We start from the raw sequence: 22,056 nt of genomic DNA, 5'->3' as shown, positions 1-22,056 counted from the left end.
ACCTGAGCATTGCAACATAATACAACTAAACTTCAAATCGGCGCAACATGATTGGCGCCTGACAGCTGGAATACCCCTAAAATCCGGACGCGTACCGTGCGAGTGATCTCTCGATCGCGTTGGCGAGGCAAGGCACAATTTGTTGGTGCCGCAAGACTGTCAATCTAGGCTGATCCCTGGCGCAGCGCTTGAGTTACTGGTTGGACCTACATACCAACGGCGGGTGCCGAGCACTTAGATGTTCGGTTTGGCTGCTGGTATAGCTTGGCGGTCGAAATGGTGGATTGGTAGACTGCCATTTGTGCACCTGTTAAATGCCAGATGTACCAAGGGGGACTTAATTGTACCACGTCAACCTCGGGGACTTTTCAATCTCTCCGAACGTAGCCGCCATTGGCCACAGAGAGCACTTGAAGGTGTATCAATGTACATATTGAGTGACATTTTATATCCCCAATATGAATGAAACTAACAATGCTAGCATACCGGCTAATGAGTTATGCTTCACTCATTTGGTCCCGGACGACAGGATAGGATTCCCCAGAGACTAGACACCTGGGTACAATGCAGTATAAAAGTGGAATATAGTCTACAATGTTTCTTCAGCGAAACGACCAGCCTTGTGAGTGTCTTATTCATTAAGATATAAACCGCACTAACCAATGCAACAGGCTTGTCATTGCCCATACTCCTGGTAGTCACCTAACTCTCAGTCAGTCTCCGCGTTAATGTGATTGAACAACACTAATTTTGCTTGTAGGGATGAAGTCTGTCTTTGCCTTAGCCATCCTTGCCGCAACCTTGGCTGCTGCCAAACCAGCCAATGACTGGAGCAAGCCTTGCTTTGACGGAGAGTGTGCCTATGATCTCCCTGGCACCAAGGAGACCGGTTCCGCCACCTTGAAGCTCGTATGTGATTCAGATCTGGGATTAGAGTTTCGCTCATCGTCAATAAAAATGCTAGTCCGGCGCCGCGAAGGCAATTACAGACATCACCCCCGCAGCTGGGTGGATTGTCCTCGACTGTGACCCTCATGCACTCTCGCAGGAAATCCGCCTCGTTTGCAAGGGCGATGACGAAGCTAGCTGTGGGCACCTGTTCGAACACGGTCCCGAGCACAAAGTCGTCCGTCTCCCCGAGAGCGTAAGTAGTCAAATCACCTGTTCTCGTCCTCGCCAATTCAATTGTCTATCTAGTGCGGTGCTGGTCCTTTCGGTAGGATCGTTTCCGCTGCTGTCGCTGAAGACCAGAATGTCCCCGGACACGTCCAGTTGGTCCGTCGGGATGGAGTTGAACCTCAAGTGCACATCCTTCAAGTTGACGATAGATGGGATTTGGCCGACGTCTCCAAGTATGCCACTATATTCCGTGATCTCGTTATCCGAGCTAATGATTTTCGTACTAAGGACTGGGGACATTAATTTCACTTTCCTCGGTTCTTCAATCACTGGCCCCGTTGGCAAGATGAACCACGAGGAATTCAACGCGCGTGATGTCCACTTGTCTGTTCGTAGTCCTGATGGATGGAGTGCTTTCTTCACCAAGGCCATCGCCGCCTTGAAGTCGGCAGCCACGGAAATCAAAGACGGTATTGCTGACAAGACCAAAGTCGAGATCGAGTTGGAGCAGATCAAGCTAGTGTACGAATCAAAGGGCGAGAAGAAGCACGACATTCTCCCCAAGAAAGAAATTGACTGCGGGTGGGGCAAGGCCTCTGTTGCGGCAGACATCACCGCTTCATACCAGATCCACGCCCATGTTGGTGCTGCCATCACCGGCTCTCTCATTCCACCGAAGGTGAACGAGATTGCGACTCTCGCCGGTAAGTCCACACGCTTGTTACTTCGTCCCTCGTCGTTTATCTTCTCCCAAAGGTTTCAGTGGAGACACCAAGGTCCATCTTCATATCAAAGCTGAAGCTGAGGCCCAGAAGACGGTCACCTGGCCTATCTTACCTCCAGTCAACCCAACTCCTCTTCAAATTCCAGGGTATTGTATTTTACCACATGTAAAACCACAATACCTAAGCGCGAATATCCCAACAGAGTCATCAGCTTTGGCCCACATGTCCAGGTTGATGCGTCAGCTGATGTCGCCATCAAGCTCTCCGGAGACATTGACATCGGCGCCGACTTCGCTATCAAAGATGGTACGTGGCATTCCCGCTCTCTTTTCAACCGACAGTGTTGACTGGCTGGTAGTTGAGTACTGGTACCCTGAGAAGGTTGAGAAGCCAGTCCATGTAGTCGAGGAGAAGGCCAGCCGTAAGCAAACGTCCTCAGCCTCTTCTCTATGCCGAGTATTCATTCCTCCCAGCGCTCAAGCTCAACGCCGATGCTAACGCTAAGGGATCCATTACTGCCTCTATTCACATCACCCCCAAGCTTTCGCTCGGTATCGAAGGCCTGTCCGGAAATGCAAAGGCAAATGCCTTTGTTTCCGTCGATGGCTACGTCACTGGCGAAATCAAGGGTGAAGGACATGCGTCTGCTACGAAGAGGTCTCACTCCCGCGATTTGGCCCTGCGCGACGGTGACAGTGCCGGTGCCGGTTACTCTGGTTCGTTTGATATCAAGGCCGGAGTCAAGATAAAGGGTGGTTTCGACGGGAAAATCCTTAGTCTCGTAGAGAAGACTCACTCTATTGACATCTGGTCCCACGAGTGGCCCCTCTACAAGGTAAGTCAACGAGACGAAGTATCTACATCTAGCTGACCATGGCGAAGAAATCTTGGTCTGGAGGCAAGGCGAAACGCGAATTCTCCGAAATTCCATCTTCTGCCTTAGTCTCTCGTACTATCGATGGTGACCACGGGTGCCCCGCGGCCAAACCTGCTCTGTCTGACACAAGTGAGTCGAAGGCCACTCACAATGGGGAGCATTTACTCATAGCCTTTCAGAGGCCTAGATTCCTTGGACCCACATCCTGCGGTGCATGGTAGTGTCGATATGCATGTAAAGACTGACTTACCTTACGGAGTCAATAATACTCAGTCTTCTATGCTGAACTTAATCTGGGAATGATGCTAAGTACATAAAAGTGGTGAGCTCTCTGATTTTCGCACCGTTTGCAAGATCATACGGATTTCCTTTGAATCACTTATGTATTTATCCAGACCTTCGCACATTACTCAACATCAGTTCTCATCAGAATGCGCCCAAATCTTCCGCCGCACTTCGGCCTTACCCCATCTCAGGTTCCTGATTGTATCCGGCCTCAAGTGATGTACGCTCAGAATCGAATCATCGGTCACACAAACTGCGTTATACGCAGCGCGAAACTGCGGATCAGCCAATGAAAAGTTTTTCTTCGAACGCCCACTGGTAGTACTTATTGGGTCCTAATGAATTGATCTCAGCGCACCCCACTCTCTTTTTCTCTTTTAGCCTGAGACTACGTTCATTCAGTCGCCACAAATCAATGTCCCCCACTTTCGACAGCACTCTAGGCGCAGCGTTTATTGGGTTCGGTTTCTCGTGCCTCGGATACGGGTTCGTGCTCTCGCAGATCGTTAGTTACTTCACGCGCTATACCGCCGACAAAGCGGTATACAAATTTCTCGTGAGTGACAGCCCTGCTGGAATCAATCTTTTATTGTTCCTAATTACAATGTGACTCTAGGTCGTGGCGATATGGTGATCACACTTCGATAAGCTGCTGAAGATACCTCCAGTGTCTGACTCCCGACTATCAGGGTGTTGGAGACTGCCGATCAAATGCTTGTGGGACATTTCGTCTACTTCTACACGATTTCGTATGTCAAGTATTACCAGGCCACCCCAAGCAATTACTCACGGCGAGCGAGACTAGAAATTTTGCGAACCCCTTCGCTCTCCTTGAGGGGACAGTAGTTTGGTGAGTGTCGCCTCTGATCTGCGGTTGTCTCCTCCCCTCACGAAATCCCAATCTACAAGGTCTGTTATTGTGAGATTTCACCATGCCATGATAAGCATCCCCTCATTGCCCCTGCCGTGAACATAGCTTCAACTTACTGTCGGAGTATGACCCATCCCTCCCCCGTCCAACACGTTACTGATATATAATTACAGGCCCTGGTTGGAACGATAGTGAAATGGTTAGTCTTCTTCCTTCTCGTCCAATGATATCTTCTGATCTTTCTGTAGCTGCTTCATACTACGAGTGTGGCGGTGTGAGAACCTTCTTTACGTCCCTCGATCAGTACCTAAAGCTTGCATCTCAGTTAGCCGACATAATAAAGCAGCCACATTGTGCTTGGTCAGTCCATGCTCTCTATTGCTGGACCAACGCCGACTGAACCCTTCTGGTAGCTCTTGCTCGACTTAACACAATTTGGTTAGCAAGTTCAGCCAACATATTAGACTCCTTGCTCATCCTTCCTTGGTCATGGTAATTAGCTCTGGCCATCGGTACGCAATCTCGATCTACTTGTCGCCTGGTTCACGCTCGTCAGCGCTCATCGCCTGTGTAGTCTATACGATCAAAGCGTAAGTGCATCTCCTTTTCGACTGGATATACTCAACACAATTTCTCGTTTGTCTAGATTCCAGCTTGGCAGTCTCGTCAATGTCTACAAGCTTAGAGTATGCATGCGTTAAACAACCCCTCCCGTCCATCACCTTATGGGTGAATACAGATTCTAGGGATTGTTTCCTTGTCCTTTGGCCTGGCGACGGACGTGATGATTGCTGCGTCTCTGTGCTATTTCCTCCGGCATTATCGAACGGGCCATAGTGGGTACGTGATGGCTTTACACAGCCCGTCATCTGCCATTGAATTATTTGCCCAGGACGGATAGTTTGGTGAACGCACTCTCCGTGTACGCCGTCAACACAGGTGCACTCACGAGGTAGGCTGGCTCATTCCCATCACCACTGGCTTTCTGGCACTGACACGTAGGGATTTTCAGTGCAGTCAGTCTTTCTACCCTACTACTAGTACGTCCATCCACTAGTGGTGGTACGTCATTAACATGCTATGAAGTACTGGACAATGCCAGAGAATAACTTCTATTTCATTGCCGTCTATTTCTCTTTGAGTAAATGTGAGCACCACGGTTGACCACTGGTGTTTAGCTAACGTACTCGTTTGAAGTCTACGCTATCTCGTTCATGGCCACGTACGTTCTCCGGATCCGTTCTGACACGACACTCACCTCCTACGCTTTGACAGGCTGAACACACGTAAGATTATTCGGGGACGAGGATCGGATTATTCTGCAAAGGACGGCGGGAGCATTAGTACTAATAGTGCCATTGGATCTACCGGACTAAGGATGGTGATTGAAACTTCTTCGACTTCTGGTGCAGTTGAACTGCAGCCGATGAGAAAGGTACTGTGTTCTTGCCGTACATATATGGCCCTAGTTCTGAAGGCGGTCTGCAGCTAGCGTTTGCGCACGACGAGGCGTTCATTCGGGCTCCTCCCATGGCGTTTTGAGTAGATAGAAATCTATATTCTTATTGTATATTATTTGTGCCCTCCCATGGCCTTGTGCTTCATGTCATGTTGATGCCACGCTTACGGCAAGCGAACTCCTATTTATGGCAACGGTTGGGCTTCAACCACTTCGACGCTGCACCTTCGACGGCCCGGCCACTGAACAGAATCGCTTGCGCATCCCGCGAATTCTCCGTCGACCACCAGAGCTGGTCAGCAGGCGTCGAAGCCAAGGCGGCCCCATTCCACTTTCCGGGGCGCCGGTTAGACGAGTAGCAAGAGCACCCGTATAAATGGACCTCAAGGTGAAGGGAAAATGCGATAATTCTTCCTGCTCGCTGCAGTCCGAAGCACCCACATATCCGAAGATGGACCTCTATTTACCGGCCGAGCGGCAGGCGCGTCGTGTCTGGCCTATTCTTCTTCTGATTTCCTTCCTCGCTACTGTGTTCACAAGTGGAACACCGTTTTCGTGGGCCTCCTTGGACACGGCGAATCATCTTTTTGAGATAGTATCTCGGTCACCATCCACGCCTGATCTCACGGAGCGGGCACTGTCGCAGCAAGTGAGATTCGACAACTTCAGTTTGTTCGTCGGAGATCAACGAGTATTCATACAGTATGTGTACCGTGGTCTATGTTCAGTAGAGGAATAAACTGCTAAAAATGTAAACTTAGTTCGGGAGAGTTTCATACTTTCCGTTTGCCCGTTCCCAGTTTATGGCCAGATATCCTCCAAAAGGCGAAGGCCGCGGGCCTCAACGCTATCAGCGTGTACACTCACATGGGGTTGATTAATCCATCTCGGGGAGTGGTAGACTTTGATGGTTTCCGTGCTCTGCAACCTTTGTTTGATGCCGCCAAGGACGCGGGGATCTTCATCGTTTTGCGACCAGGCCCTTACATCAACGCTGAAACGACCGCAGGAGGTGAGGTCTCAGCATTATATTTACATACTTCTTTCGGACTTATTTCAACAGGAATCGCTCATTGGGCCACTAGTGAAGTTGCCGGAAATCTTCGCACTGGCGCTGCAGACTGGAAAGCAGCGTGGCAGGATTACATCCAGGGCATCATCAAGGTTACTGTGCCTAATCAAATCACAGAGGGAGGACCTGTGATAGGTAGGTCTAAACGCTTGAAGTATATAATACCTCCAGTTTAACACTATGTCTGTTTCGAAGCCGTTCAAATTGGTGAGTCCACATCTACCGTGTATTGGATATTCCCATACCAAAGATTTGCCAGACAACGAGTTCCAACAAAACCCTGAGGGGCACGCACAGTACTTTGTCGACCTAGAAGAAGCCTACCGGGCTTCTTCTATCGTCGTGCCTCTTACATACAATGATCCCGGACAAGGCAGAAACTTCATCAATGGCACTGTAAGGAAATCTCGTCCATCTCAGATATAATCCTCGCTTATACTGATTTGCACAGGGCGCTGTGGACCTTTACGGGTAACTGTTACACAAGACATGGTCTCGGTTTCCCGCCTAATGCTTGCGTTCATAGGCTAGACTCTTATCCCCAGGGCTTCGATTGTTCTAATCCCACCGTTTGGCATGGCGTAACGACGAACTATCAACAGTATCATGCTTCTGCAAACCCATCGCAGCCGTGGTACATTCCTGGTCTGTAATATCTTCAACACGAACCACGGAACGCTGAAAACCTTGTTCGCTTTAACTTCAACAGAATTTCAAGGCGGTTCATTTGACGCTTGGGGACCTACCGCACCCGGTAATACTCGCATCTTCCCTCTCATGATGTCGTAGCTCATGCATTTCCATCAGGCTACGCCCCATGCCGAACGCTGACTGGCGCAGACTTCCAATCAGTTTTCAATTTACAGCTTTGGGCAAGTAATGCCAAGTTGATTAACTACTACATGTTCTACGGGTGAGTAGTTTCTCTCACATAACCATCATATGGATCAACTATGATACAGAGGCACATCATGGGGCGGCATTGCCTTCCCGTAAGTTGTTACACGAAATTCATTGAAGTTTCGTTCTCATGCTCCATTGATTTAGGGGTGTCTATACATCGTATGTTTTGATTGTGTCTTCATTTTATGCGTCCGACCGAATGCAATTAGATACGACTATGGCGCATCCCTTGAGGAATCACGACAATTGACATCAAAATTCGATGAATTGAAACGACAGGGACTCTTCCTCCGAAGCTCACCTGAATTTTACAAGACGGATTGGATAGGTGATACAAGCACCGGAGCCACATCTGCCACCTCTACAGCAGTATTTGCCACACTGCTTCGTAACCCGGACACCAAGGCCGGGTTCTATATTCTCAGACAAACAGACGCTACATCAACGTGAGCCCGAGCACTGTTTCCAATCCAGAATTACGCTCACGTTCCGTCTCCTCGGGCAATAGGGCTGTCACCAATTTCAAGCTTAACGTGTCGACGTCGGCGGGCAACATACTGATACCGAATGTTGCATCTGCCATAACTCTTGGTGGCCGGCAGTCCAAAGTCGTGGTGACTGATTATGCGTTTGGGTCATCACGACTCTTGTATTCCACCGCTCAGATCTTCTTCGCGGGCGCCATCGACGGGCGCGATGTTTTGTTCTTGTTTGGGGACTCGACTCAGGAACACGAATTGGTGCTGACGCTGGCCGGTACGCCAAGAGGGCTCAGACCACAATCCAGCGCCGTTCATTTTGCCAATTCATCATTATCATCATCAAGGACAACAGTATCATTCTTACCTGGCATCGAAGGGCTCGTCACTGTTTGGGACTCGGATAAGCAGTTGGTCCTTTTCTCCGACACTGCTACAGCTGCTACCTTTTGGGCCCCTACGATCGCGGGAAAGGCATCTGATCCTCTTAAAAACTTCTGGCAGATTGGAACCAACACCACCATACTTGTTGGCGGCCCTCACCTCGTCCGGAGTGCCAGTATCTCGGGTTCCCAATTGGATTTGAAGGGCGACCTCAGCGAGAGCGTCAGACTGAGCGTAATTGCGCCCAGTAACGTCCGGTCCATCACGTGGAATGGCCAACGGGTCGACGCAGACGTCCAGACGTCATCTCAGCTGACATTTAGAGGTGGATTCGTATCGAGCTTAAAAGCGACTACCACGGGGATCAAGATACGCAAGTTGGAGAAATGGAAGTTTTCTGATAGCTTGCCAGAGATTCGAGCCGGATTTTCTGACCAAAAGTGGGCGGTGGCGAACCACACATCAACCAACATTCCTTTCAAGCCGTATTATGGGGACGGCCGTATATTATATGGCTGCGACTATGGATTGTGAGTCAAAACTATATCTTACGTATACCTTCTAAGATAACTTGAATAGCTGCGAGAATATCGTTTTATGGCGCGGCCACTTCAACGCCACCGGGAGCGAGAAATCCGTCAACTTATCTATCAATGGCGGAGAAGGTGCGTTGTTACCAATTTAGTACGGTTCGCTCCCCAACAATAATGGGAATGTAGCGTTTGCGGCCAGCGTTTGGCTTAACAATGTGTTCCTCAAAACATCCTTTGGAAAGTAAGTATCTCTAGGTGCTGGAACTACTAATCCACGCTGATAACCCACAAGTTCCACTAACAACCGGAATACCTTGGAAGAAACAGATGATAAATTCACATTTCCTCCGGGCGCGCTTCTCAAGGGTGATAATGTGCTCACTATTGTTCAGGTAAGCCAGATCACGCGTACTTCTTCTCCGCTTGAACTATTGCACAGGATAACATGGGATTGAACGAAACCAGAGGCCGTGGGTGGTGTGCAATCCTTTAAATAACCGACTAACATCCGACATGGTGCAGTGGACACAAATTCCTCAAAAGGTCCCCGCGGCGTGCGAGGGTTTCAACTGGATACAGGCAACTTCACCGAGTGGCGTGTCCAAGGGAAAGTCGGCGGGTATACGAAGTATGCCTTCATTTCTGTTTTGGATGGGGGTTGCTCTAACCGTTTATGATCACAGTTTCCCAGATAAGGTCAGAGGTATTATGAATGAAGGAGGGCTTTTCAGTGAGAGACAAGGCTGGCACCTTCCCGGTTTCGATACATCCGCATGGAAAGAACGCGATCTCGCTTCTGGTCTTCCCGGCTCTGCCGCTGGTGTTGGATTCTTCGTAACCAAGTTCGATCTGAACATCCCGCGAGGCTTTGATGCATTTTTATCGTTCACATTCAACGAGCCGCTCGGACAACCGTATAGGGCCCTCTTGTTTGTGAACGGTTGGCAGATGGGGAAGAGAGTGGGGAATCTTGGGTAAGCCCCATATGTGCGAAGAACTGTATCCATGCTGACTACGAATTGGTTATCCTCAGCCCTCAGGCTAAGTTCCCAGTACACGAGGGCATTCTGAATTACAGGGGACGAAAGTCAGTTCCTTTAGCTTGATGATGGCATGGTCTGACCCTTCTTCAGCACGATCGCGGTTGCTTTGTGGGCAATGGAGTCCAATGTACCGATCACTCCTGATTTGCAGCTCACGTTTGATGGTGTCGTTGAAGGCGGCGTGGGGAATGTAAAGGTCAATAACCCGGCATGGTCTTCAGTAGGTAGGGTGTAGCCCAACGTAAAGGCTTTGAATTGATGAATCGATCTTGTACTACGGACATGTGAATATACACCTTTTGCAGATTGAATAGGTTAAATCCTTAATTTCATCGCCAGCGGTGCTTTCACTCCCTGATTCCGTCCCTGTGCGTGCCCCTGTCCTGGGCGACATCGCGTGACATGTTGAGGCAACGACCAACGATGGTTAACTGGCTCACTGAACTCAACCACGACCATGAAAATTGCGGTAGTTGGTTCAGGCGTCTCTGGCCTCGCTGCAACTTGGGTAATACTCCCTCTGTCAACCACTATTTGAAGACTGATGCCAATGGTTAATACTTGTTCGAAGGCATTGAACGAATTCAGTGGACACGAAGTCCATCTATTTGAGGCAGACGACCGTGCAGGGGGGCACGCGAATACTGTACAATTCCAGAATAAACGCAAAACCTCGTCGGTGGATGTCGACACGTGAGTTTATAGATTGATAATGACTTTGCGGCGTAGTTGATCTAATTCTACGGGATAGCGGTTTCGTAAGTGGGCCCTTGCCTGCCGATGCGGCTCGGATATAACAAGCACTCCTCTAGATCGTCTTGAACCCAAGCACTTACCCAAATTTTCTTCGATTCCTGGGGAATCAACCAAATGTTCAAATCCTGCCAACAGAGATGACTTTCAGCGTGTCTCGCGATAGAGGGTACTTCGAATGGGCTGGTGATAACCTCGCGACAGTATTCTGCCAACCCTCGCGAATCCTTGACGCCAGCATGTGGCGCTTGATTTACGACGTACTCCGATTCAATGCCTGCGCACGGAGGCTCATTACGGGGGAGATGGACAACGAGCTTTCGATAGGTGATTATTTAGAGACGAACGGATACTCTGACGCCTTCAGAGATAATTATCTCATTGTAAGCCCTATCCCACTCGGAAGCAACGCAACACGTTGCTGACTGCCCCCAATAGCCCATGACGGCGGCAATTTGGAGCACGCCTCCAGACCTATGTGCAACAGACTTTCCCGCTAGACCATTGGTAATAATCCTCGAATTTGATTTGGGAATCTACTCGTGCCGACGCCACGTATATCTAGGTTCAGTTCATGCATAACCATCATCTTCTACAAATCACTGGGAAACCCGCATGGTTAACCATTGCTGGCGGAAGGTAAGTCTACCTGTCGCATTCCAACGTAGGAAATTTAAGAGTCTCGCCCACTTTCTAGCAAGAAATACGTCGATTCCATCATCTCGAAGCTACCGAAAGAACGCCTTCATCTATCGACACCCATCACATCAGTCTCGACACATTGCCACGATGATGGACAAGAAGTAGTCATGCTACAGACTGCTTCAGGCCACGAACTAGTGTTTGACCGTGTAATAATGGCCTGTCACTCGGATACTACTTTGGCTGCATTGAAAGCAGGCGGGGGCATAACTTTGGAAGAAGAGACGATTCTCAGTCGAGTTAAGTGGAATAAGAATGAAGCTGTACTGCATTCGGATATACAGGTAGGTCCCCCCTGCAAACCCAGCTTCATAGGCACTCATGGCATACACAGTTTATGCCTAAAAGCCGTTTAGCGTGGTCCTGCTGGAATTATCTCACTTCGTCTGTCGTCGACAAGTCGGGGCGTGTCAAAGCGAATGTTGACCAAGTTTCTTTGTGAGTGTTTCTATTTCACAGCCGAGAGCACGTTGATAACGCTTCGTAGAACATGTAAATGTGACATTGTTCTTCCATGGGCCTGTACTTATTGTGCTTTCAGATAGCATGAACCTCCTTCAGCACATCAGCGAAGAGAAATTCGGTCCCGTCCTGGTGACGCTCAATTCCCCGACACCGGGACCTAGGGAAGACAAGGTAGTGGGGCGATATCAATATGACCACCCTGTGATCAGTGCTTCGGTAGGTATTCTTCCTCCTGGGCCGTGTCTTCCTTTGCTGACTGTGGAATGGTAAGACTATTCTCTCGCAAGAAGAGATGCCAAAGATTCAGAACAAGCGCGGTATAGCCTATGCTGGAGCCTGGCTCGGTTATGGATTCCACGAGGATGGGTTTACATCTGGTCTCCGAGCTGCTGCCGCTCTCGACGGAGTAAAAATGCCCTTCAATATCTTGGAGCCCGATAGAGCCCCGGAAGACGCAAAAATCTCCTACCTATTTGATTTGCTCGAAATGTCGGGCTTGAGGAGAACATTGGGATTTTTTGGGTGCTTCTGGCTTGGAGTTTGGGTAGGTATCTTGGGTGTGATCGTCGACCTATCGCACTTGAACGAGACAAGAACGCTCAAGCCAAAGCAAGAGTGAGGTATGCATAGAATTAGGTATACAATGTTTTGGTCAATACGCAAGATTGTTTTAGATCACCAATCGGTAAACTACAGATGTTGGTATAAAAGCAAAGCAAAACATGCATGTCCAAGCAAAAACGATGCATGACTATCGAACGAATCATTCATAAAAGCATATAGAACGTCTATAAAACAGGATGCCAGCTCTACTTGGCTCGCAAGTTGAATGTAACCTTGTGCCTGGTGGAATCTGGGTCTTCAGTTGCTGACTCTGGGGGAGGGGTGTCTGAAGGAGTCGCATCGGCTGTGGCAGAGTCATTCCGATGGTAGGATATCCGAGGAGTACTGGCCCCGCTTCGGGGCTCAGTATCTGCGAAGCGCACGGAACGTGACGGTGACGCCTCTCGAGAGGCATGCAAAGCCAATACACGATCTATTCTATTATTTCTGAAAGGGCCCGAGTTTCCAGAATCGGATGTATGGGGTCTGGCATGATCTACCTGCCGTCTTCGAGGACGAACGTCACTGAATGGCCGGCCCCGTGGTTCCTCTGCAGTGTCTTCGAGGATCGGGAGCGCGGAAATGTGGTCGTCTTGTGGCAGGCCTTTCCGAGCCGAAGTCCGTCTGCGTGCTCGACTGCCGAGTTTCGGAGCATGCCGCATGAAGGCCTTGCTTCGTCGTTTGCGGTCGGATGTGTTGGAGGGTTGGAGAGCCATTGCCGAAGCGGACGCTTCTCCCGGATTGCTACGGTCTGATGCCCAACCTTCTTCGTCCTCCCGATCACTGTGACCGGCGTGCTGCTCGTTGCCTGGATGAGCAACAGCGTGGATAGCTTGTTTAGCTCCCTCCTCGACATGCCTAGCGTCTTGTGCAATAGCATGGGCAACCGCATCGGCATCCTGTTGAATTTCATGAGGTGCATGACGCAGCTTCCTTAAATATGGCTCGATTTGTTGATGCATTAGATCCTGAGGCCCGCGAAGTAGTGATCGCGTTGTTGGGAGTTCGTCGCAATTAGCATTGCGGATGACTTCCACTTCAACCTCTTCTCCCGGGCCTGCTCGTCTTTCCACGACTACATCGGGGCCTTCTTGCCATTGCTGTAGAATCTCAGTCCCGTCGGGCGGAGTCTCTTCTTTCGCCTCTTCGGCTTGTCTAGCCTCCTCTCTCTTTGTATCCTCACTAGAGCTTTCTGACAAAGGGGGCTTCTCGGCAATGTCTGTGCTGCCGCTCGTAGAGTCGGTGTGTCGTGCACGTGGAACGGCCAGCTCCGGCTTAGCCGGGAGAGCACCAGACTCAACATCGGCATCCCTGTTGACGACGATATCTTCGCCCCGTTGTACGTGTCGAGCTTGGGTTGTCCAGTCTGGAGGTGCATGGCGTGACCAAGTAAGGGACACGGAATGGACTCGACGCCCGAGAGAGAAGGAAGGAATAGATAGGCCATGGATCGTTATAGATGTCAAAACCATGAATGCAGTGATGGGTTGGATGGAGTTCGCCACTAGCTCCGTTTGTTCGTTATCTGAGTGAGCGTTGTGGAGGATCTCGGCAGCGAGGGTTGAGATAAAAACAGCACCTGCAAGGTAGTTCAGTAAATGTGAAGTGGTTATCATAAGGAGTACACACCGATGCCAATGGGGCCGAAGTGTCCACTAAAAAGGGCCTCACGGAATGTTTTCACGTCGGGGATCCACTTATACAATGCTATCATAATTGGCAACCGCCTCAAGAGCAGAACTAAGATGGCGATTACAATCAGTCGCCAAACGGTCAAAGTGAGCTCGGCGTCTTGAAAGCTGCTGAATGGCATCCACGCGCCGACGAAAACGAAAGCCGCTATGTTGAAAAGAAGATCGATGACGGAACTGAATGACGTTTCTTCGGTTTGCCTGTTGAAGAAGCCATCCCATGCGAAGGCGGTTCCGCAAGCGAAGGCAGCAAGCAGATCATCGGTCCCGAGAAGCGTGCAAACCCCGATCGTAAGCAAGGCCAACGAGATATATTGGGCAACGTATGAATGTCGATCGATGAGGTTGCGTCGTTCACAGAACTTCATGAGATGTCTGAATGCGAACCCGAGCAACCCACCGATGACGACGGCCATGATGATGCTATCTGGATATGTTATAGATCAGTCTTCCTCTGAGATTTGTGGAATAGTCGAACTCACATAGCCAGAGGATGAGGAACCAATCGCCAACAGCTCTGCCAGTGTTTGGGGCATCGATGATAAGGTACAGGGAGAGGTATAGGAATGGGAAGGCTGCTCCATCGTTGCATCCACTCTCAGCAGCCAGCATATGTCTGAGATGGGCTGGAACGTGTTTGTCTGCATACTTTCCACCAACGACGGCTGCGGCGAGAATTGGATCGGTAGGCGTAAGGCAAGCGGCCACTGCCAAGCTAGACAGAAAGTTCAAGCCTGGCACAAGAGCATAAATGAGGCCAGCCGAGACAAACCATCCCTAGAGGCCAAGGGCAACAAAGAGCATATGTTTAGTGACGACGGCCAAGAACTGAGAGAATCCGGACGTACCCAGGTCATGACTGGCACTAAGAGAAAGAACATGCTCTTCCAATGGCGCGCCATGTAGGCTTTTGGTAATTCGACACCTATAGCGAATACACCGATAGCTAAGACGACGCGAGTAAACTCTAAGGTGATCATGTTGGTAACCTCTGTGCTGCCGCCCCAGTGACGGGGATCAAAGATTCCGGCGCCATAAGGACCTGGAAATAGCGCTTCGGTCAGTCTCCAAGCCATGGACCAAGATGCTCGGCACAAACCTATGATGACACCAAACAAGAACGCCCAGCACGCCTCGCCGATATATAGCTGCAGGGTGAATTCAGCACTGCTCGATTCCTTATCTTGCGCACCACACACCTTTTCTCTCAAAAGCAATGAAAACATGCCGAACTGTTCAGAAGTAAGTTATGGGTGGCATCCATAAGGTGCTCGGCACTCACAATGACTACAAACCCTCCCAGACATGCATAGGCAACATGGGGAATCGTGACTTCAAACTAGCCAACTTGCGTTAGTGGTGAAATGGGCAAGCAGCAGGGCACGAGCGAGTGGCCGAACGTACCGGATGGAAAACCATGGTGGCGCCGTCAAGAGTCCTAGCGGGTTTCACGCCGTCTATGCACTAGCGTCAAATGAATCTGCCTGTTCGTCGTGGAGAACGGTGAGCTCGACGACGATGGCAAAGCGGTTCAAGCCTTGGTCTCTTGGCAGAGGTGTGTTTTGAAATGTTATTATAGGGGCTAAATTCTTGGGTCAATGCTGCTGAATTGAATTGTCTGACCTAAGCAGTGGTGATCGCTTTCCAGAGACTCGGAGCTCGCGCTTGCCTTGCTCCCAACCGCAGTACAGATTTGCGACGACTCACTGCACGGCGAACGCGAGGGCTCAAACAGGTCTTGCAGTCGCTTCCGCCACTTCATTTATACTGAAGCTGACTTCCAGAGGCAATCTGCATTGAAGATCCGAAACATTCAGCCTCGTGTGGGGGGACTTGCGTTATCGCCTGAGGTCTTGCCGAAAGACTGAGGCATTCTCCGTGTCCACGGTATCCACCTCAATCCCAGGGCACTTGATGGAGCAATCTAACGCTCTTCCTGATATAATCTATGTACAACCTCGACAGGATTACAGAACGAACGGTGATTAACCGGCGGTTACTCGATCGCACCTCAACTTTTCTGGACTGCGCACCCTCGCGTTGGGGGCTCCCATTGCTTGCGGCTTCGCTACAGGTGCCCCATCATAGGTATTATTAGGCCTGGACCTGTCCTCCGCGTCGGACGAATAGCAATACGACGCCTTTTTCGTTGCGACCTCTGTTCCCTCAAAGCTGAACTGCGATACGTTGGGCTAGATGCTGCGCGCATTGCATCTATCGACTTCTACTTGGGGTGGTGCGGGGCTATCGCACAAACCCCTCTGCTCCTCAGGTTGGAGACACCGATAGATTGACCAAAGTCAGGGCTCTCCATCCAAGACTTTGCAGATTTGCAGATGCTGCATCACTTCTTCGGATCTGACGCCTCTTCAAATGCCTCGTTGGCCTCCTTGATGTGAATGCAAGAACTCCGCAGAACGTCAAATAACAGTATCCTTTATGAATCCTGATCACATCGTTGCTTCGACACCCTAGCGTTGCGCCCTCGACTTCTGACGTTCCTGAACAATTCTATAATACGATACTTCTGTACTTATTTTTGACGTGCACATCCAATGGAAGGTATTTTCGCAGACTATTGCTGTAATGCATATCAATTTGCAAATGTCGTCTCTGTGGATTGGTTAATCCGGGCATACAGTATGTGAGCGCTTAAATCAGTGTTGGTTGCTGATTGGTCCGTTCATTGTTTAACCTACTTTTGTTCCTGGCCACAGGCGCACAATGGCCCCGGCCAAGGACAATTGTGCGATTGCCCATTAAAATAGATGGACAAACGGCACTGCCCATTCGCCGTCTCCCCCGCTTTGACAGCGGTATCATATACCCTTCATCTCACTTCTTATCCCCCCAGATTCCCTTTTCCCTGGCAGAGCCATATCCATTCACGATATTCCTCACGACTCCGCTATGAAATCCTTCATGCTATCGACGTTTCTACTGTTCAGTTTCTGTGGACTTGCAAGGGGACACGTAGCCGCGTTCCACAAAGGTAGGGAGTCATCGATCCAGCTCTTGCTTCCTGTGGGTCACTCACTGGGCGCACACACATGTAGGAATGTACTGTTTGAACGTGAGCATATTCTGCACGGGCCGCCGAGTCGTACTCCTGGATTTAATTGATCGGTCGGGCGCTGTTGTACATAGGGCACCGAACGGGGTGTTGTCAATCAAAATAGTGTCGACGCTGTACAGCCTTTGTTTAATGTGCGTGCGCCCAATCAAGGATTTAAGCCTAAGCATCTGATGAAGGGGGGGCAATGGTAGCTTCGAAGGGACGACTGGTGGTTCCATCATGTTAACAACGTACGCCCACTCCCAGCTGCCTTGCAATCGTACCTTTGAGCTTACGGTCTACATCATAGTGCGACCAGTTTCCTCCCGCTCCAGGGGACTTTTTGGAGCTGTACGTACGATGCTCGGCGAGGACTGATCGCACCACTTACGTCCACATGTAGGCCGGCTGGGGGAACGTTCACCGTCGAACACGCTGTCAATCAAGCTTATACCTCGCTCTCATTTGGTGGGAGAAACACCGGGGATTGGGTGAACGGTGAAGCTGTTCCAAACCTCGGCGACTCTAATCGCGCAGCAGACGGCGAGATGCCTTGTATTGGAAATCCCAACCGTGTGTACCCATACATTCATATTGTTTCACATTCACCGACTTACGGCGGGACCAGTCCATACGCAGAATGAATCTATGGCTGCGGGAACCGCCTTCGCAATCTCATATGAGGTGATTATTGTAGTTGCTCCTCGGACGGCAAGATGCTCATAAATTCTCAGTCGGATATCACCCGAGTCACCCCGGAGAACCTCGTTATCTTCACTGTTGCGTATAAGTGAGACTCCTCGAAGGTCATGGTGCGTTGCATCGGCTAACCTTGGTATCTTTCAGCACACCCTGGAGGCGAGTAGCAACGTACTCCGTGCCGGCCGCAATGCCAGCTTGCCCTCCCGATGGGTGTATCTGTGGCGTAAGTCATCTTCTTGCACTCTTCGCTCCTCGATATCTAACTATTACTTCCAGTGGGGCTGGGTGAGTCTAAAAGTCTGTCTCGAGGCTCGTAACTAATAGTCGGTGCTACGTCGGAAACACCAGGTGCCAAACGGGTGAGCGCATACTTCGCTTAACTTTATATCACAATGAACTCCTCTGATGAAATACCAATACTTCAGATGCGGTGAACCCAACATGTACATGCTACCTTATCGATGTACCGTCACAAATGTCTCGCCCACCTCTTCCCTTCGCCTTGCACCGGCTCAACCAGGCGTATGGTGTGAAGATGATCCCTCGAAATGTACCCGCGGAGCGAAACAGATGATTTTTTGGAATCAAGCCGAGGGTAATAACATCGAAGTCAGCGGTTCAGATCTATCTGGGCATCCCCGCTCACCTGCATACAATGCGAAATTGGGATTCGCTGATGGTGCGTCCGTTCTACAGTTTGGGGACAATTATTAAGTGGTGTATGTGAGTAGGTGCTCAGAATGATATCTTCGTTGCGGATTCTGCGGCCTCTGTGACTTCTACATCCACTGTAACCACCTTTACCACTGTACGTGCAACATCGACAGCGCCAATCCCCACGGGGACTTCCGACACCCCACGCCCCACAGAAAACCGCGCAATCCACACCGCGATACCAACTGCCCTCCTCCCTTTATGTTTGTGTTTTGTTTTGCTCTCTCTCTCTTCGTAGCATTCCTTGCAGGCTGGGCCTATGGTATACTTTAGAATTAGACCAGCGACTTGGTTCTGTATGTAACATTTGTATAGCATAATGCAAAAGTAGCGCGTGTATCATTAATCAACGGCAGCCTTTGATGCACGCCTTGATGGCGCCACTGATATTCCGACCACCCAGGAGGCTTGCAGGAGGCTTAGAAAGACATAACGAGCCGTATTTGAAATACTGCTGCAGAAAGCAGTATTCTTGTCATAGATCAATGTCCGAGTATAGGGAACTTGGGTAGAATACTACCGAGACACTGGTACTCGGAACTTTAACTTTGACTTCGATTTCGATGGTAATCTACCATGAAGTCATGTGACATGCTGCAATTTGGCATCGCCACTACCCCGCTTGAGTTGCTGACTACCTTTCGCGCTACGCCGTATAAATTGCGCCATATCCGCCTCGATGGCTTCCATCACTCCTCGCGCCTCCGGATTCTGGGAGGACTCGCGCTCAATGGCGTCCGGTTACTTTTCAGACGACGATGACGGCGACGGCGACTCTGACCAGCAAAGCCGTCTGCTGGCTGGTGATGACCGTGACTTCGACGACAGGACGCGCCTAGATAAGACCATAGATCGTATTGGGATGGGTATGCACCGAAATCACTGCGAAAGGCCACATGTATTGATGTTATGCTACAGGAAGTTATCAGTGGACTCTGCTGTCGCTTTGCGGTCTCGGTGAGTAATTCTCATCGTTCTCTGCGTGGCTTTTGCGAGGATTCACCATGCCATGTTGCTGGGCCTCTCTTATTTACGCACCAACTTTTCAAGGTTGGATGGCCGATAATGTAAGTCAGATTGCTGACAACTGTGCACCCCTTGACTTGTAGCGTAGATGTGGATTCAAGCAATTGCAATCATCCTGCCTAGGGTTCAAAGACACTACTCTGGTACGTAGAAATAGTCTCCAGTGCTAATACGACTGACCGGGGGACATTACGCGTAGTACCCGACTCATACGTTGGCGCTCTCTCTTCCTCAATGTTTGCTGGAATGATGTTCGGGGCCGTCGGTTGGGGTGCATGTTCGTCGTCTCACCCCACATCCGGTCGCCACGGTTGTCCTGATCATTGATGTAACAGGCTCGGATCTGATGGGCCGCAGTGCAGCGTTCAATGCAACGCTGTTCTTTACAGCCGTGTTCGGCCTACTGGCCTCCTTTTCGAGGTCATTCCTGTCTCTGTGTGTGCTTCTCTTCCTTTTGGGAAGCTCTGTCGGTGTAAGATAACCGGGTCGCTGCCCCTGCGTTCACTCTTGATAACAACTCAAACAGGGCTCAATGCCTACCGATGGCACACTCTTGCTTGAACATATGCCCAAAGGCAAACAATACTTAGTTACTGCCCTATCTGTGTTCTTCTCGTTTGGAGCAGTCCTCTCCGCTGTCGTTGCGCTCCTGGTAGTTCCTCAACACTCTTGCCTATCCTCCGGTCCATGCGACCCCGACGTTGACAACGTCGGCTGGCAATATCTTCTTACGGCACTTGGGACAATAGTAAGGGGTACCTTCAGAATACGCTGCTCACCTTAACCTTGTTACAGACGTTATCGATGTTCCTTGCGCGGATGGTGTTCTTCAAACTTCACGAATCCCCTCGCTTCTTGGTGCACGCGGGGCGTCCCCAGGAAGCCCTCGAATCGCTACAGATGATATCCCGCTTCAACGGCTCAGATCTCACGTTGATGTTAGACGACGTTGATGACCAACGCCCTGAACGAACATCTTCGCCGCAGCAAACAGCTGATGAGCAAAGCAAACAAATTCCACCTACAGCACCTCACGACTCTAGCTCATCCCAAGTGCCTGTAGCGGATTATCAAGCCACTGGTGAAGCCACTGTCAATCTTGAATCACATTCCCTCTTATCCTCCGCAGACCCGCCCACTCCCAGCGAGCCTTCTCCGACAATACATTCGCCCCGACCGACTCGACCCTTTCATGACACTGACAAGGAATTGGGACTTCCACCCAGTATATCACCTCGTAGGGAGTCCCGCTTTACTTTCAATGACCCTGCGCAAGCGGAAGCCACCGACCCTGTGCATGACCCTCCGCCAGCACGTCCTCGTCCTGCTCATAGACTATCCCAGGCCTCTACGCGTACGCGCCGGCGGTCGTCGTATTACGATAACAACAAATACTGTGGCAAATTACCAAGGTGGTTCAGGAAGCCGCTCTTGGCGTGGTTAGACAGAGTCAGCATGGTCCTAGCTCCAGAATGGCTCAGAACTACTTTGTTAGTGTGGGCGGCCTGGTGTTCGATGTCTCTCGGTTCGTTGTGGTCGGGAAAGCATATTTGCCGAAGTGTTAACTCGTTTATAGCTTATACCATGTTTAATGTGTTCCTCCCGAAGCTCCTTGAGTCGTCGGGGACCGCTGGCGCTGCCACGGGCGAGAAGACATTGGAAGCATCTCTGTGGGATGTTGTTATATTTACCATTGGGGGTTGTCCCGGTGCCATAGTCCGTATCCCAGTCTCTGATAATGTAACATAACCCGCTGACGCTTTTCGTCGCTTTCAGCTAGGCGCCTATATGATTGAGTCGCCGTTAGGTCGGAGGTGGTCACTTGCTTCAAGTACCTTTGTGACTGCCTTCTTCTGCGTCATCTTCGTTGGAGTCGAGTCGCCGTGGGCTGTTCGAGCGAGCACGGTGGGCATAAGCCTCAGTGCAACGGTGCGTGTTGACATCATAGCAGTTCTACTGCTTATTCACCTTTGCGCCGTAGGCCATGTGGGCTGTGCTGTATGGGTATGTCATGTTTCCCAGTATAACGGTTCGAGCCCTCATTGTTTACCCCAGATGGACGCCTGAAATATTCTCCACGAAAGGTAACCCCTGTTCGTATTTGGAGCTGACTATTTCTTAACGGTTTTGTCAGTGCGTGGAACAGCCTGTGGAATAGCGTCCGCCCTTTCGCGAATGTAAGTCTTCGTCATATCTCCACCATGGAATAACAAATGACCCTGTATCCAGAGGTGGCATGATTGCTCCCATGCTTGGAGGCGTGCTCCTCATGATAGATCGCTCAGTGCCCGTTTACACCAGCGTTGTTACATTCGTCCTAGCGGGATGTTGTGTCCTGTTTTTAAAAGGAGATTCGCCAGAAGGAGCAAGTGGAGGGGTGCGAAGTATCTTACACTGACAGCTTCTACGGACAAGTTATATCTAATTGCTGTGCCTACCGCTGTCGTGTGCTCTGTACGTTAATGCTGGATAAGTGCTACTCTTAATTCGTAATCGCTTCCCTGCCGCTTCCTGGTGGAAAAGTGGATGGCAACGGGATTCCGCACCTTGAGGCTGCAACGCACGCAGCGCCACTTATGACGCTTCAACACGACC

The 22,056-nt window shown here is 50.3% G+C and overlaps 8 protein-coding genes across 8 annotated transcripts; 7 read left to right on the top strand and 1 right to left on the bottom strand.

The window, feature by feature from the left end:
- Positions 1 to 458: 458 nt before the first annotated feature.
- On the top strand, positions 459 to 2,908 carry PC9H_010622 (uncharacterized protein; the record flags this gene model as incomplete). Its single annotated transcript, XM_036780115.1, has 12 exons — positions 459 to 496; positions 672 to 712; positions 761 to 909; positions 965 to 1,144; positions 1,198 to 1,352; positions 1,408 to 1,823; positions 1,876 to 1,990; positions 2,047 to 2,150; positions 2,203 to 2,265; positions 2,318 to 2,679; positions 2,727 to 2,850; positions 2,901 to 2,908. The coding sequence occupies 12 exons, from the start codon at positions 459 to 461 to the stop codon at positions 2,906 to 2,908; spliced, it is 1,755 nt and encodes a 584-aa protein (XP_036627498.1).
- Positions 2,909 to 3,421: 513 nt separating this feature from the next.
- On the top strand, positions 3,422 to 5,419 carry PC9H_010621 (uncharacterized protein; the record flags this gene model as incomplete). The annotated part of the gene is made up of 19 exons (XM_036780114.1): positions 3,422 to 3,562; positions 3,623 to 3,636; positions 3,696 to 3,755; positions 3,812 to 3,856; positions 3,916 to 3,925; positions 3,983 to 4,000; positions 4,051 to 4,076; positions 4,126 to 4,237; positions 4,291 to 4,315; positions 4,378 to 4,389; positions 4,452 to 4,467; positions 4,524 to 4,563; positions 4,617 to 4,717; positions 4,770 to 4,829; positions 4,890 to 4,917; positions 4,964 to 5,024; positions 5,075 to 5,099; positions 5,153 to 5,312; positions 5,366 to 5,419. The coding sequence occupies 19 exons, from the start codon at positions 3,422 to 3,424 to the stop codon at positions 5,417 to 5,419; spliced, it is 1,008 nt and encodes a 335-aa protein (XP_036627497.1).
- A 293-nt stretch (positions 5,420 to 5,712) lies between these two features.
- On the top strand, positions 5,713 to 9,985 carry PC9H_010620 (uncharacterized protein; the record flags this gene model as incomplete). The annotated part of the gene is made up of 20 exons (XM_036780113.1): positions 5,713 to 6,038; positions 6,098 to 6,348; positions 6,400 to 6,543; positions 6,659 to 6,804; positions 6,860 to 6,879; positions 6,935 to 7,053; positions 7,118 to 7,162; positions 7,216 to 7,321; positions 7,371 to 7,400; positions 7,456 to 7,470; positions 7,521 to 7,757; positions 7,820 to 8,704; positions 8,754 to 8,839; positions 8,894 to 8,948; positions 9,000 to 9,099; positions 9,147 to 9,177; positions 9,230 to 9,335; positions 9,391 to 9,681; positions 9,741 to 9,794; positions 9,841 to 9,985. The coding sequence occupies 20 exons, from the start codon at positions 5,713 to 5,715 to the stop codon at positions 9,983 to 9,985; spliced, it is 3,192 nt and encodes a 1,063-aa protein (XP_036627496.1).
- A 222-nt stretch (positions 9,986 to 10,207) lies between these two features.
- Positions 10,208 to 12,289, top strand: PC9H_010619 (uncharacterized protein; the record flags this gene model as incomplete). The annotated part of the gene is made up of 9 exons (XM_036780112.1): positions 10,208 to 10,258; positions 10,322 to 10,435; positions 10,563 to 10,886; positions 10,942 to 11,010; positions 11,069 to 11,142; positions 11,201 to 11,489; positions 11,540 to 11,643; positions 11,751 to 11,886; positions 11,942 to 12,289. 9 exons carry the CDS (start codon positions 10,208 to 10,210, stop codon positions 12,287 to 12,289), a joined length of 1,509 nt encoding a protein of 502 aa, XP_036627495.1.
- Positions 12,290 to 12,479: 190 nt separating this feature from the next.
- Positions 12,480 to 15,383, bottom strand: PC9H_010618 (uncharacterized protein; the record flags this gene model as incomplete). The annotated part of the gene is made up of 8 exons (XM_036780111.1): positions 12,480 to 13,852; positions 13,903 to 14,391; positions 14,447 to 14,741; positions 14,813 to 15,006; positions 15,064 to 15,112; positions 15,164 to 15,196; positions 15,247 to 15,303; positions 15,369 to 15,383. The coding sequence occupies 8 exons, from the start codon at positions 15,381 to 15,383 to the stop codon at positions 12,480 to 12,482; spliced, it is 2,505 nt and encodes an 834-aa protein (XP_036627494.1).
- Positions 15,384 to 17,169: 1,786 nt separating this feature from the next.
- PC9H_010617 (uncharacterized protein) lies at positions 17,170 to 18,042 on the top strand (the record flags this gene model as incomplete). Its single annotated transcript, XM_036780110.1, has 8 exons — positions 17,170 to 17,175; positions 17,232 to 17,270; positions 17,330 to 17,370; positions 17,423 to 17,592; positions 17,648 to 17,703; positions 17,754 to 17,809; positions 17,866 to 17,944; positions 17,998 to 18,042. The coding sequence occupies 8 exons, from the start codon at positions 17,170 to 17,172 to the stop codon at positions 18,040 to 18,042; spliced, it is 492 nt and encodes a 163-aa protein (XP_036627493.1).
- An 84-nt stretch (positions 18,043 to 18,126) lies between these two features.
- PC9H_010616 (uncharacterized protein) lies at positions 18,127 to 18,435 on the top strand (the record flags this gene model as incomplete). Its single annotated transcript, XM_036780109.1, has 1 exon — positions 18,127 to 18,435. The coding sequence occupies one exon, from the start codon at positions 18,127 to 18,129 to the stop codon at positions 18,433 to 18,435; it is 309 nt and encodes a 102-aa protein (XP_036627492.1).
- A 679-nt stretch (positions 18,436 to 19,114) lies between these two features.
- PC9H_010615 (uncharacterized protein) lies at positions 19,115 to 21,859 on the top strand (the record flags this gene model as incomplete). The annotated part of the gene is made up of 14 exons (XM_036780108.1): positions 19,115 to 19,301; positions 19,354 to 19,392; positions 19,486 to 19,502; positions 19,550 to 19,604; positions 19,661 to 19,738; positions 19,797 to 19,933; positions 19,988 to 20,209; positions 20,257 to 20,986; positions 21,038 to 21,177; positions 21,238 to 21,390; positions 21,443 to 21,465; positions 21,517 to 21,545; positions 21,596 to 21,638; positions 21,691 to 21,859. The coding sequence occupies 14 exons, from the start codon at positions 19,115 to 19,117 to the stop codon at positions 21,857 to 21,859; spliced, it is 2,022 nt and encodes a 673-aa protein (XP_036627491.1).
- Positions 21,860 to 22,056: the final 197 nt, after the last annotated feature.

The sequence above is a fragment of the Pleurotus ostreatus genome (genome assembly GCF_014466165.1).
Source record: "Pleurotus ostreatus strain PC9 chromosome Unknown scaffold_8, whole genome shotgun sequence".
Classification (NCBI taxonomy): Eukaryota; Fungi; Basidiomycota; class Agaricomycetes; order Agaricales; family Pleurotaceae; genus Pleurotus; species Pleurotus ostreatus.
This window is presented reverse-complemented; position numbering and strand designations above follow the sequence as displayed.